This window comes from Ctenopharyngodon idella, chromosome 23 (genome assembly GCF_019924925.1).
Source record: "Ctenopharyngodon idella isolate HZGC_01 chromosome 23, HZGC01, whole genome shotgun sequence".
Lineage (NCBI taxonomy): Eukaryota > Metazoa > Chordata > Actinopteri > Cypriniformes > Xenocyprididae > Ctenopharyngodon > Ctenopharyngodon idella.
Window position 1 is genome coordinate 6,224,325 of NC_067242.1, and position 13,316 is coordinate 6,237,640.

The window sequence follows — 13,316 nt, forward strand, 5'->3', positions numbered from 1 at the left end:
CTACGTTTACATATAAATCGCATATCTGAGGTCTAAACAACTATTTTCTCCCCTAAAAAACTCTTAAAACTACATTCTGTTACAAAATAACAGTAGTATCTATGAAAATAAGTTGGGGTTTTTTCGTCCGCCATGACACTTGCTGTGAGAATGCTGACAAGCGGAGTGATTCAAACGGTGAAATGGTTTTCGTGGCGATACTGGTAGAATATTGTATGGCTGGAAAGACCTCTCAGCCAATCAGATTCGAGAACTGTTCTCATGAGGATTAATTACCTAATGTAACCTTCACCCAAGGAACCAATTCTTTGAGACAATCACTTATGAGCCATAAATGTCATGTGACTAATTACTCTGAAAAGGATGCTGATTGGTTGATGGAACCTCAAGAACACAGTCACAAATAAGCAATTATTCTGAGTGTCAAAATATTACTTTTTTCTCCAGAACAAACTATGTCACTGGTAATACATCTACTTTAATATAATTTGATATTTTGTTTAGACAGAATTCATGGCTACTTCTGAAAAGCAGTCAATGGAAAAACTCACTTTTTGCTTGTACAATGATGTAGTTACAGCAGCTAGCAGTAGGAGCTAACTGCTGAAACTAACCAGCCAAATCCTCAACTGCTGAGTATGCATAATTAGTTTACTGACAGACAGCTGGTAATTGAACAGTTGGTTATGCAAGTTAAATCCTACTAACTTGAAATCTTGGCTCATGAATTTTGGTGGCTGGGCACTCCAGAAAGTTTACCAAGGTACGTCAGCATGACCTAATTCATATTCATGGCCTTAGCCTTGTAGGATTTGTCACATCGCCTCCGGAACACCTCGATGAGTCATGAATTGTCCCAATACAAATGCGTGGCCCGCTGTATGCTGCCTAGGGGAATGAAAAACTCGTGTGGGTGTCTTGCGCTGGATTTATCTTCTGAGCACAGCCAGAGCTAGCAGGGATTTAGCTATACCCCTGAGCTCTGTGGGCATTAGCCCACCCACTGTGACGGTCAGAAAGAAATTCAAAAGCTCTTCTTGATAATTTATGCAGATAAGACATCAAAACATTTAAATAGTTTGAATGCGCAATGCTTTATTTTATATAACAAATGTGTGACTAATTTTAAAAACCACCAGCAATAGTAGGGTACAACAGGGCTAAAGGCACACCTTAAAAAAATATGCTTTTCACTACTCCCATAGTGTATGTTCAGTAAAAACGTACTGAACATTAATGGAGCAACACATTTCGTGTGAAAATAAATCATAAAAGTGGTTTGTTTGTTTAAAAACCTTATAAATATGTGTAAGGCCCACCAGCATGGTGTAAAAGGCACAAATACTTTATCTAAAGTAATATGTTTTTAATAATGACTAAGTTACTTGTTCAAAACAATCACTTTAGCGAAGTTTGTACTATTTCTGGTTTATTTTGATAAATAAAAGATTTCATTTTTGTTCAATATAAATATAGCCTACTGCCATTAAAATGTTCATTTTAAAAATACAAAATTATTTTAAAAAGTAAGGATTCTGAAAGCATTAATTAAGATCCCATAAAAATTAAATATAGCTTTACAGTAGTAACAAATAAATATATTTTATTATATGATATGATTAATATCATATTTTAAATATGGTTTCATTATAAATATTGTGATCATCTCTACGGTGGACACCCAACTTAATATATGAAATTTACCATCTGAATCTAACCATGTCATGTCAACAAATGGAAAAGTCAGCCATCTATTTAATATCATGTTAATTATTGTGCCTTCAGCCCCAACTGTTACCGGTGTGGTGTGGTAGAGATGAGAAGTTCCAGGAGATCCACAGTTTAAGAGTATTTATTATACAAAACGAAGGAGATCACACACACAACCACCGTTTAAACAAACAATAGGAAAGACAAGGAGTGAAAGGAGTGAGTCCATTATAAAGAGAGTGCTGATGATCAGGAGCAGGTGCAGGTAATCCGTGATGATGGGGAGAAGACGAGGGAAGTGAGTGCAGGTGTGGAGACAAGAGGATCTTGAGAAATGGAGTCCGGGAAACACGGGAACTGTGACAGTACCTCCCCCTCCCGGTAGGTGCGGCCTCGCACCGTGGATGGAACAACCGGGGAGGGGGGGTGGGCGCCCTGGAGACTTCATGCAGGTGCAGGGGGAGATACAGACAGGAACGGAGGTCTCCAGGGCAGGTCTAGGAGTTCAGGTGACCATGGTGGGTCAGAGGCCGTGGGCGGCCATGGCGGGTCAGAGGCCGAGGGTGGCCATAGTGGGTCTGGAGCCTTAGCAGGCTCTGGCGACCCTGAAAGCCCGCCCAGGAGTTCCCCACCCAGTTTTAGTTTTCCCCACCCACGGGTACTTGTTGTTCACTATATTGTTGAAAAGTCGTTATTTTGTTTTTTTGGCGCACAAAAAGTATTCTTGTCACTTTATAATATCAAGGTAGAACCACTGAACTCACATGAACTGTTTTAAATATGTTTTTAGTACCTTTATGGATCTTGAGAGAGGAAATGTCATTGCTGTGAATGCAGGCCTCACTGAGCCATCGGATTTAATCAAAAATATCTTAATTTGTGTTCCGAAGATGAATGAAGGCAATTCATCTTCACTTCACTAGTGGTTTTGGGCATGAGGATGGAAGTGAGTCATAAAACAGGTCAGAATCAAACCTGTGTCTCCCACTCATCCTCTCTGGAGGGAGCATGTGAGCTAATCGCTAGGTCACAGTTATGACATCGCTAGATTTAAATTTAATATACCGAAAAAAAGAGGCTACTCATAATTTATGACACGTATGAAACATTTATGAAATGACCTCTGCAGTCACCCTTTAGACACAGATGTGATATGTGATAGTGAATCTGAAACAACATTCTTCTCCATTTGTGCCAGTGTAGAGAGAGCCAGTCTCACTATATTGATTGGTTGTTCGTTTTGTTCGTTCCACTGACAGAGTGCTCTTGAAAAAAGAAATCAATGCTAAAGTGATTTGTTTATACTCTTTCAGTATGCTTTTACCTTACATTACAGCTCATCAGGACTCACAATCCAAAGAGTTTACAGCGACCTTAGGTCATTAAACATTTAGTATTGAAGGATGGGCGAAGCTTGGGCTTTAGAGTTTGCTGGAAGGTGAGGAAAAATGCTACAGTGTCCAAACAGACTTCAGTTTGATCACCCCATTAACGTCCCCCGTTAATATGAAATTATTCACTGACAAAGTTTTTGTAGTATTATTAGTGTTTTTTTTACTGAAGAAAAGGCCTTAAGAACACTACTAAACTTAAGTATTGAGTGTTAATTTTGTGCATACCTGCACTTTTTGTGTTACAGACATAAATCATGCCTTAAATTGTGCGCTGTGTTGAGATGTGCTAAGGCTTAAGGCCCTGATTTCGAAGAACAAACTGGTGTGACATTTCAAACAAAATCAGGAGTTTGTTTTGGGAGTTTGAAACAGCTTGCCAAAGCAAACTTTCTGGATGAACTTGAATTAAGTATTCACACCACATTCATAAGGCAGTTGACTGGACTGATCTTCAGCAGCTTGGCAATTGACAGAAATATGAGGAAGAACCCGATATCATCTTATCCACTTTCCCCATACTGAGCACCAATTGATCTCTGTCAGAAAGACTACAGCTTCTCCATAAAAGCTTTTCCGGAGCTGAGCCAAACATGCATATGAATATCCTAAAGTGGTTACAATGTAGAAGGCTTTTAAAGGCTTCCTTTAATTTTAAAGTAAACAAACCTTGGAGAGAACTAAGACTGCCAGGATACAAATTTACTTTGAGAATAGGCCATGACCACTTAGCTGGAGCCTTTATGGGGAGATCAGTCATTATTAATGAAAGCAAAAATGCTGACAAAGTAAAACCAACCAAGAGATTTTTGCAAATGCAACATATTTGAACCACTGTAGGCTACGATGCAATTATCAGGGCTGTGTATGGAACTGATTTAAAAGGTTTCATCAATGACCCTGTTAACACCTGGTATTTAGATGCGTTTTGGTCGATCGGATCACAAGAAAATGAGGGAGACACAGACCCGTTTACACCTGGTGTTTTAGTCTCTTTTGTCTACTTTCGACCAGTTCTGTCCTGAATTCTTCGAGCGGAGGGTCTATGGGTGGGTAAATATATGGGATTTTTCAGATCATTAGATCTAAAGGACGAAATAAGCTCTCACAGTTTACATATGAATACGACCGGAGACAACGGAAAACATACAGAGAGTAGCAGCTTTCGTTTCTGCTCTGACAACCTCAAGACCACATTGACCGTGGTGAGTGCGTTTTAGAAATCAGGAATGGTGAGAGAACATTGTGCTTGGTACATTTTTCTTTTTCTTCAAACCAAACTTGGGTCTTCAGCCGATAAAGTTTAAATCCCATCTGTCTAGCGCGCTTCCCATAATGTTTACACGTTAGGTCAGTAGGCGGAGAGTAAGCGGGCTTTTGTGGCTGTTCGAACACATTCGACCACATGAGCGTTTACACTACAAAAGCAATCTGGTTGAATGTGTTTTCAACTACCTCTGGAAGTGGTCAAAAGTGGACAAGCTCAAAACGTTTTAGACCTCGTTTACTCCTGTATTTGGTGTTGCCCACTTCTGATCCGATCAACGAAAACGCTTACCAGGTGTAAACGGGGCCAAAGTTGTAACAAAAGTCCTAAAAGCTGTGAAAAATGGTTTAATACTAAGTGTGTGTTCACACTTGTAGTTCAGTTCTCCTGGTTTTTTTGGTCCAGAAAAAATGAAATGATGCATATAGCCTTGGTTCACTTAGCATTCGCACCGACATTTTTAACACTGAACCAAAAGATGCAAAACAAAAAGCTTTTATGATGTATATTTTGCGATGGAACTTACCAAACATCCAAAACAATGCTGTGTGATGGACTAGGATGTTTAACGATGTATTAAAAATGAAAAAGTTTTTCCGTTGCTTTTTTTTTTTTTTTTGAGTACAGTCAACAACATTGTCAAAACGGTCCCTGTTCACTAGGGCTGGGTATTGACACAATTTTCACGATTCGATTCGATTTCTGTTCACATGCTTGCGATTCGATTCGATTACGATTTCGATTCGATTTCGATTATTTTGGATGTAGTAAATCAGTTACAGTACATGGCAAATTTTCTAGAGGAAAAAAATCTCTCAACTAATGCTGTAAACTACACATGGGAGTCAGTTGGTACTACTATATTAATATTGAAGGTTAAAATGTACTTATTTATATACAAACACTTAAATTACACTCAATTATGTTTTTTTTAATAATAAATAAAGTTTAGAATTACATAATCATATTTCTACTCCAATTTTTTTTTTTTTTTTTTAAATATAAACATTTAAATTGTGGCTGTCATAGCTGATTTATTCAAACATGCATTAAATATTGAAGAACATTATAATGAATATGTAACGGTGCATAGCTATATTTATCAGAATGCTGCTTTCTAGAGTTAATTTTTCTAGCTGACTAACGAGTTTATGGTCACTGAATATGTTTTTCTGAGGTAAATGTGATGTTACGTGACATTGTTTACAAGCTGTTTTATTGACATCTTTCCGAGGTTGAAACACTGATTGAGCTATTACACGAGACATGATACGGATTTCGGTAAGTTGTACTGAATATTTTAACATACCTTCAGATGTTTATTTATGTTTATTTCGCGCTGTAACTGGTATTAAAGCGGAGGAGAAGATGTTCACATGCTCTCCGTGCTGCCGCTTCTCTTTAACTGAGGCGCTAAAGCGATCTGTCACATCACATTAAACAGCGCCAAAACGGTATTTATTTTTTGAATCTTATAATAAGATGGACGTCATTTGAAATCTGAGACTTTGCTTCATATCAAAAGTAACAATGCACAAAGATTATTGCAATTTATTGGATGGGAGGTGCGCTATATGTTCTGTTCATTCATCAACTGAAAACAGACTAGACTAATTGATTCTTGGGATTTAAGAATCGATATCGGTTCGTAAAAATGAGAATCGATTAAAATCGAGAAATTGATATTTTTTACCCAGCCCTACTGTTCACGCAGGTCCGTGAAAACGACTTAAAACGTATTATGCTGTCAGGCCAGTAGTTGGCGGTCATTTTGTAAAGAAACACTACGTGCCTATACACTGAACACATAATACTCATGTGCATGACATAACCATTTTCACAAATTTGCGTTTCTGTTGTTTACATGGAAGCGATAAAGATATCGTTTTTAAAAACTTGCAGTTTGAAACCTGATTTCAAAAGCTTGCATTTTCAGGCCGCCAAAACGCCACTGTCGTGTAAATGAACGGCCAAAATGCATAAAAAGTTTTCCGTTTTCAGTTGAAAACAGTGTCTTGTAAACAGCCCCTTAATGTCCTCTTTCTTTTTAGGGTTTCATCTTATGACACCACATCCTGTTTTTGGTTCATTTAGATATCTTTGGATCTATAATCTATCTCTGAAAAAGTGGGTCTTGGTCTGCTTGTTTGGTGTGCACCAGGGTTCAGATGGCAGCATTCACACTTATTCAAATGAACCGCACTAACAGAGCAATCGCACTAGAGTTCATTTTAATTAAACCAAATCTGCCAAGTGTGAACACACCCTAAAAAACCACCACTGGAAGTTAAGGAGCAAGGTTTTTATCAGTCCACCGGAAAACTAAGTTCTGTTTCAAGTTACAAAGCTGTTACAATTAGTGCTTCTAAATAAGATCTAGACACTAGATTTCCCAATTTAGTAAGGTTTGTGGCGTAATTGTGAGACAGGTACATTTGGGACTGCATGTCAATTTGATCCATAAAATGTAATTAGCTACAAACCTTTTCTTCTGTATTGTGAAAGTAAGTAAAAAAGTAAGGTTCTATATCCATTGTTTGTCCACTGGATTTTGAGATGCAGTCAAAAATGAATGCGATCTTGCAATTGATTGTGAAGGGCCGGGTTTTCAGACTAAATGATTGGTGAAGAATTTGATTAAACCTTATGAGGTCAAAAAAAAAAAAAAAAAAGAAGAGAGAAACATATAAGAAAGAATTGTTCACAATAAGAGCTATCAAATGCATTTAAAAATAGATGAATGCCAACTTTTAATGTGCAAGTGAATCCTCAAAATTATTGCTCAGAGTGTACAGAAAACAGGAGACATGTCTTGAAATTGTGATGATTGACATAATAATAACGATTGCAACGTTTGACTTCTACAAACTTGAGGCATGAATGGGGACAATTCAACCCAAATAGAGCTATTTTTGACCAAAGGAATATTAGCTATCTGGAAAAATATTATTGTCCAGTAATGGTGGAGAGACAGTTTCAAAGACACGCACCTTAGCTTCTGTGATTTAATGCATATGGCCTTATAAGCAAGTATCATCAATAATTTCAGATTTTCTTGAAATTCGAAGTCACAAAATAGCCCATAGTTGTCAGTCAGATGGTGCCTTTCTGTTTAAGTGGGCAGTTCTTGCCTTCAAGCCAGAATACCTCCAATATATATCAGAATCTTGTGAAAAGTAATAAAAAGTATAATGAAAAGTAAAAAGTTTTCATTGTAGGTGCTTTATTGTAAACATTTTTTTAAACAAAACCCCCACCTTTTCATTATTTCGATTCATTCAGTCAACAAAGAATTGCTTTTTGTAGAAATATTTATTGCAGAGGAGGTATTTTTATGTACATGCTATCACAATATTACACAATATAAATCTACCAAATATCTCCATATGTGTATGCTATAAGCTTGTCATAGAGCATTTAATATAACAAGCACATAATACAGTGGGTAGGGTACAGTTTCACTCACTATACAACTTTTAACAGTCCAAAAAAGATCAAAGATTCTTTTTTAAGTTCTATCAAGGGCAGTGAAACATCAGTCTTACTAATTTCTCATTATCATGCAGAAGCAACGAGAGTTAGAGCTAAGACAATACCGCATTAAGTAGTAGGAGTGTCCCCCCAACACGTGACAGTGGTGGGACACGCGAGGGGCCCAAGTAAACAAGCTAAATAACCAAAATCAATTCATAAATAGATAAATAATCACTTCTGTAAACTCCAAAAACTGAACTAAACATTGCACTAAGACAATGTAATAGGCAAGGTTACCATTAACATTAACAGGTCATGAGTTGAGTGCTTACATCATACTACATAGAAATCAACCGAGGACCTGCAGATGAGTAAAACTTGTAAACTAGAGGGATGCACTACGATACAACAACCATTCCCAGAAACATTCTCTATGTAACAAAGCTGGTCAATTTTACACATCCATCTAGGCATACATTAAGAACAGACTCTGGAGAATGTATTGTTCTTACCAGAGTATGAGATGACTAGACAGTTTAGGAGCAGTAGATCTATAGGTTGCTGAAAGTTCCCTTTAGTGTACCTAGAAATCCATGAGCCCATATCCTGATGAGGACAGCAGAAATTCCGGGTTCTAAATTATAAGTAGATTACAGAAATTTGGGAATTACTGATTTTTAGTCAATAAAATACTACCTGGGTCATTCCTACTCTGCAGTAGAGTTTGTATAAAACATTAAACTCACAATGTTTAAAGATGGAAATAATATTGTTGCGCTCTTAGAAGAAAAGGTTCGATATGAAACATTAAAGGGTTTCATAAATTTAGGGGGTCCTATCATCGGGGTGTCATTTTTTATTTCAATTCAATTTTATTAATATTAATATGATTAAATAGCTCGTAAACATACTTCATCACTAGAAAAAATGGAAATAACCCATTAAACATGAAAGTATTATGCAATTATTTAATGCATTTCCCCTTACATAGAACCATTTTCCATTTCCAGTTTCCATAGATCCATTTTGGCATTAAAAGTTCGTTAAAATTGAGTCAAGAACACTAGGGTTCTATATAGAAACCCATTAAACCTTTTTTTCTAAGAGTGTGGTTTTCTTTTATTAAAGTATCGCAATACAATTTACATTTAGTGGATTTCATTTTTTTTTTTTTTTTTTCATATCCCTGGATACTATGCATTTCTAAAATGAAAAAAAGCAATGATGTTCCTTTAAATACTAAAGCCAGGTCACACATTGTTTTGTGATATTAGTCAGCTTGTCTTACTTTAAAACATTCTACGCTGTTTGAAATGGGTATGATAATATCAATCTTACATTTTTTTGTCCAGTTCAACCTCTTTAAAATAATTTCTGTCTTGTTCATGATTATTTACAATGAGTAAATAATCATGTTATAATTTATAAGATTTATTGATAATTAATCACGTCAAGCTTGACCAGAGCACATTCCTGAAAGTCTAAATGTACTGCAGAACAGGAATGATCCGAAGTGTAAATATAGCATGGGAAGATACCTAGAGATCATTGGTAAATTTACCCCACTGTGGAGAGATGGGAACGTGACATCATTTGATTCTTTCACAGAATGTCAAGAATTATTTATTTAGGTACTTTTTTTTCTTTCTTTCTTTTTTTTTTTACCTCTTTGGTTCATATAACTTATATACATGGTATAACCTTTTCTTCTGTATTCTTGCTAATTCATAGTGCGCACATACAAAACACAAGAATCTGTCAATACATTAAAAAACCATTTAGTTACTGTAGGATTGGGTCAAAACCGTTTGCAATTGCAATATGTCAACATTTATATGAATATTTCATTACTAGGCATCATACTGTACAGCAGTTCATGCCTTATGTGTTTTGACACCATTACCTTGACATCATTACAGATTACCAATGACCATGTGCTGAGAAGGCATACAAGATATGTTAACATTCCAACAGTAATTTAGATAGATTGTTGAATTCACATCAGTGGTCTCTGGGGATGTTTCAAAATGTTCTTCTAAGAAATCGATACAATTTCCAAAAAAAAAAAAAAAAAAAAAAATCAATACAGTAAGAGCAATATTTTTATTTGTAAACTGACGTAATCATCATTAAATGTTAAAGATAACAGGTACATGTTAAAGTAATTGAGGCTTGGGTCAGAATTTGATATGAGATAGACTGGAATTTGATACATTTTGTATATTATCACGTGTTCTAATCGTAAAAGACAAAAACATTAGAGGCAGAAACCGTAATGATTGTGCCCTACGCTGAGAGAAACGATATCTATGGTCCCATGAACTGAGTAGTGAACTTTTTCCCCCCCCTAGCATACCCCATTCAAAAAGCATTTACAATTTTGCAACATTGCTAATATATAAACTAAACTTCATTTATTTTCAAAAATAAGATGCTGATTTTCATCAAGTGTTTCAATATTATATTTGTAACATGGGCTATGACAAAGGTTTCACATCTCCCAATACAATGTAAGACTGGTACAGGACTATTTAAATAGGCACATTCAGGATAATATATCAGCAAATTTGGAAGCATTGGAAATGTTTATTTTTTATTTATTTATTTTTTTACTAGCTTTCTTTCTAGTCAAGAAAACAAAAACAAAAAAGTTGCAGATGTGCACATATGATCTCACTGCGGAACGGCATAAAACAGCAAGGCCAAAAAGACAAACAAGGTAAAATATGAATGGATTTATGACCAGTTTACATCTGTCTTTCTAAATATGTTCTTTACTAAAGTGCTACAGGCTAATTTTCTAGCAGCCGCATGAATTCGGCTCACTGTACAAATGTAGTGTCTCTATTACGCTGTTGAGGTTTGAGTTCTTAGATTTATTGGATTTTACCTCTATCTTTGGCAAAAAATCATTTTTACTCAAACCAAATGATAATGTATGAAACAAAACAAAACAAAACAAGGAAATGGATCAGGCTTACTCCATGACACTTCATGCATGGTCCACACCCTCCTATGTAACAGGAACTTGTACAATCTTTTGTGGAAGCCACAGTCAAGGAGAGGCTACAGATGCAGCTGTTACGATAGTTTAAATGTTAATGAGTATACGTGTGGTGAGTATAGGCATCTTGTTTACATTGCACATAAAGAGTTGCATAATTGTAAACTACCGTTTCTATTTAAAGGTTCAACCAATACTTTAGAATCTGGAATGCCTGGTGAATTGTTGCATTTTTGTATTTTTTTTTTTCCTTTTTATTCCAAAAAACACAAAGGGAAAACAAAAGGTTGAAGAGAAAGGCAGCTTGTGCGACTTGTTGATTTTCTTCTCCAAATCACCAAAAATTCTATTAAAGTTTCCATGGTGTATTTATGAAAGAAAAAGCACATATAATGAGAACTAACTAATGGTTCACTTGGGTAAATTGTCATGCCTTTTTTGTTGATGCTTGGTCATCAAAGTCCCAAGGACAGACATCTGACATTTTAACACCACTAGTAACTCTGCCTTTGGAATTTGAACTTTTCTGTTTGCCAGTAGATGCACTGGTGCTCCTGTTGACTTCTTTACTAGTTGCTGCATCTTCAAAATCCCAAGGGCATACATCTGCTTGCTTGTTTTTTGCTAATGCAACATTTGGGCTTTTTTGTTTTTCCATTGAGACAATTTCCTGACTACTCTCAACATCCCATGGACAAACCTCAGCCAGTTTAGACTGGCTGACAGGTCTTTCTTTTGTCTTGCCAGAGGTGAACATGTCTTTTGTGTTCGTTTTCATTTTGTCATCATCTGGACCCTTTGTGTTCTCTCTTTCCATCTCTAATATTCTGACAGGGGAAGTTCCCTTCTTTATAGCATGGGTCTCCTTTGTCTTAGAAACCTGAGAGGAACAAGGGGTCTTTTCAGAGATTGGACCGGAGACAGTCTCAGTGTCCCATGGACACACATCTGCTTTAGAGGCCGGCTGCAGTGAGCTGCCTGTGGATTTAGTAGGCTCGGAGAGAACACTCTTTACTTTGCCCTCTGTAGGTGTATTACCCTTGCCCTTGGCTTCAGTAGGCGAGGAGCTTATTTTGACTTTGATCTCAGTTGGTGTGGTGCCCTTTTTTGGTCTGCTCTGATCAGGGGAGCAAGCGGAGTCCTTTGGCTTGCTCGACACTTCCTCAAAGTCCCATGGACAGACCTCAGCTTTTGGAACCTTGGCGACCTCTCCGGATGCCTGGGGTTGGGACGTGGCAGGCTTACTATTGGAGTGAGATTTTGGCCCCATTGCCTGACTATGGTCCTCATTTCCTTCCTCCCATGGACATATGTCTGTTCTATCGGCAACTTTCTGGTTTGGACGTCTGGTCACAGAGGGTGACTGCTCTGTGCCTTTCTGCTTTTGCTGTTGTGACTTTGTCGCTTTGTTGCTACTTCCATGGACTGTGGTGGTCTGCTCAGGGGCAATAGACACATGTTTCTGGACCTTGTTTTCGGAGGGGGTCGGCAAGTCTTCCAATTCCCAAGGGCACACCTCTGAAAGGTCATACAGATCTTTCCCCTTGGCTGTTTCTGAGCAAATGGAGGGCTGGCTTCCGCTCATCTGTGGCTTCATTATACCGGTTTTGGCAGCTGTCTGCTTGTACTCCACTGATTGACTGACAATCATCTTTGGATAACCCTCATTTTCTTCAGCTTCAGCTGGGGTCTTGGCATCCTTGTTCTTTTGATTAGCTTTCTTTGTTGGATCCTCTGCTGTTTGGGCCTTTCCTGTTAGACCAAGTGTTTTCTCTTTGGCACTGGCAATAACGCTTAGAGATTTCTGCAGCATGGATGTTCTAGGGTGAATAGGCTTCTTATCAGCTGTCAGGTTGTGAGCACTAGCTGACTTGCACACCAAGGGAACTGACTCTGTTGACTCACTGGCTGCATCAATCTTCTCAGAGGACTTTTTGACCAGCTTTTTGCCCATTAGGGTTTCAAGGAGGGAGCCTTCTGTGGTTGCGACTTCCATCTTGTCAGTTGCCGAACTGCTGGAATCCTCACTGTGGTCTCGAACATGGTCATAACTGCTGTGGGACTTCTTAAGGGAGAAAACTTTGCTCTTCAAGGATTCGTCTTTGGCAGGCTTAACAGAGTGTGAGGGGTCAAATGGGTTCTTTCTCAGGACACAGATGCTGTTGCGGTTACTCCCATGTTCACCCAGGTCCTTGTCCTCACGGCTACACTGGCGACCCATCGACTCTGGAATCTCAGTGATGCGGCGCATGAGAGAGCGGCCTAGGCCCTTTTTAGAGCTGCGCTTCTTCTGCAGGTGAGGATTGTTGGCCAGCATCTTTTTCCTCTTATAAATCTCCAGCTGGGAGTAGAGTTTCTTCAGCTCTTCCTGTGGATTTGAAGACAACGGGCCATTAATTCACAACATATGTCTACATGTAGAAATGTAAAAATGAAATGATTCTAGTTACACTGAAGCAGACGCTCTATT

At 37.7% G+C, this 13,316-nt stretch overlaps 2 protein-coding genes across 2 annotated transcripts in view; one reads left to right on the top strand and one right to left on the bottom strand.

Moving 5' to 3' along the window:
* The window catches only part of LOC127505693 (protein adenylyltransferase SelO-like), a 557,335-nt gene that overhangs the window by 302,058 nt on the left and 241,961 nt on the right, over positions 1–13,316 (top strand). The gene's annotated exons all lie outside the window — the stretch shown is intronic.
* The window catches only part of LOC127505685 (probable G-protein coupled receptor 158), a 71,562-nt gene continuing 65,907 nt past the window's right edge, over positions 7,662–13,316 (bottom strand). The window contains exon 9 of the mRNA XM_051881378.1: positions 7,662–13,214. Within this exon, the coding sequence (XP_051737338.1) occupies positions 11,274–13,214 (1,941 nt within the window). The 3' untranslated portion in view covers positions 7,662–11,273. The remainder of the gene's footprint in view (positions 13,215–13,316) is intronic.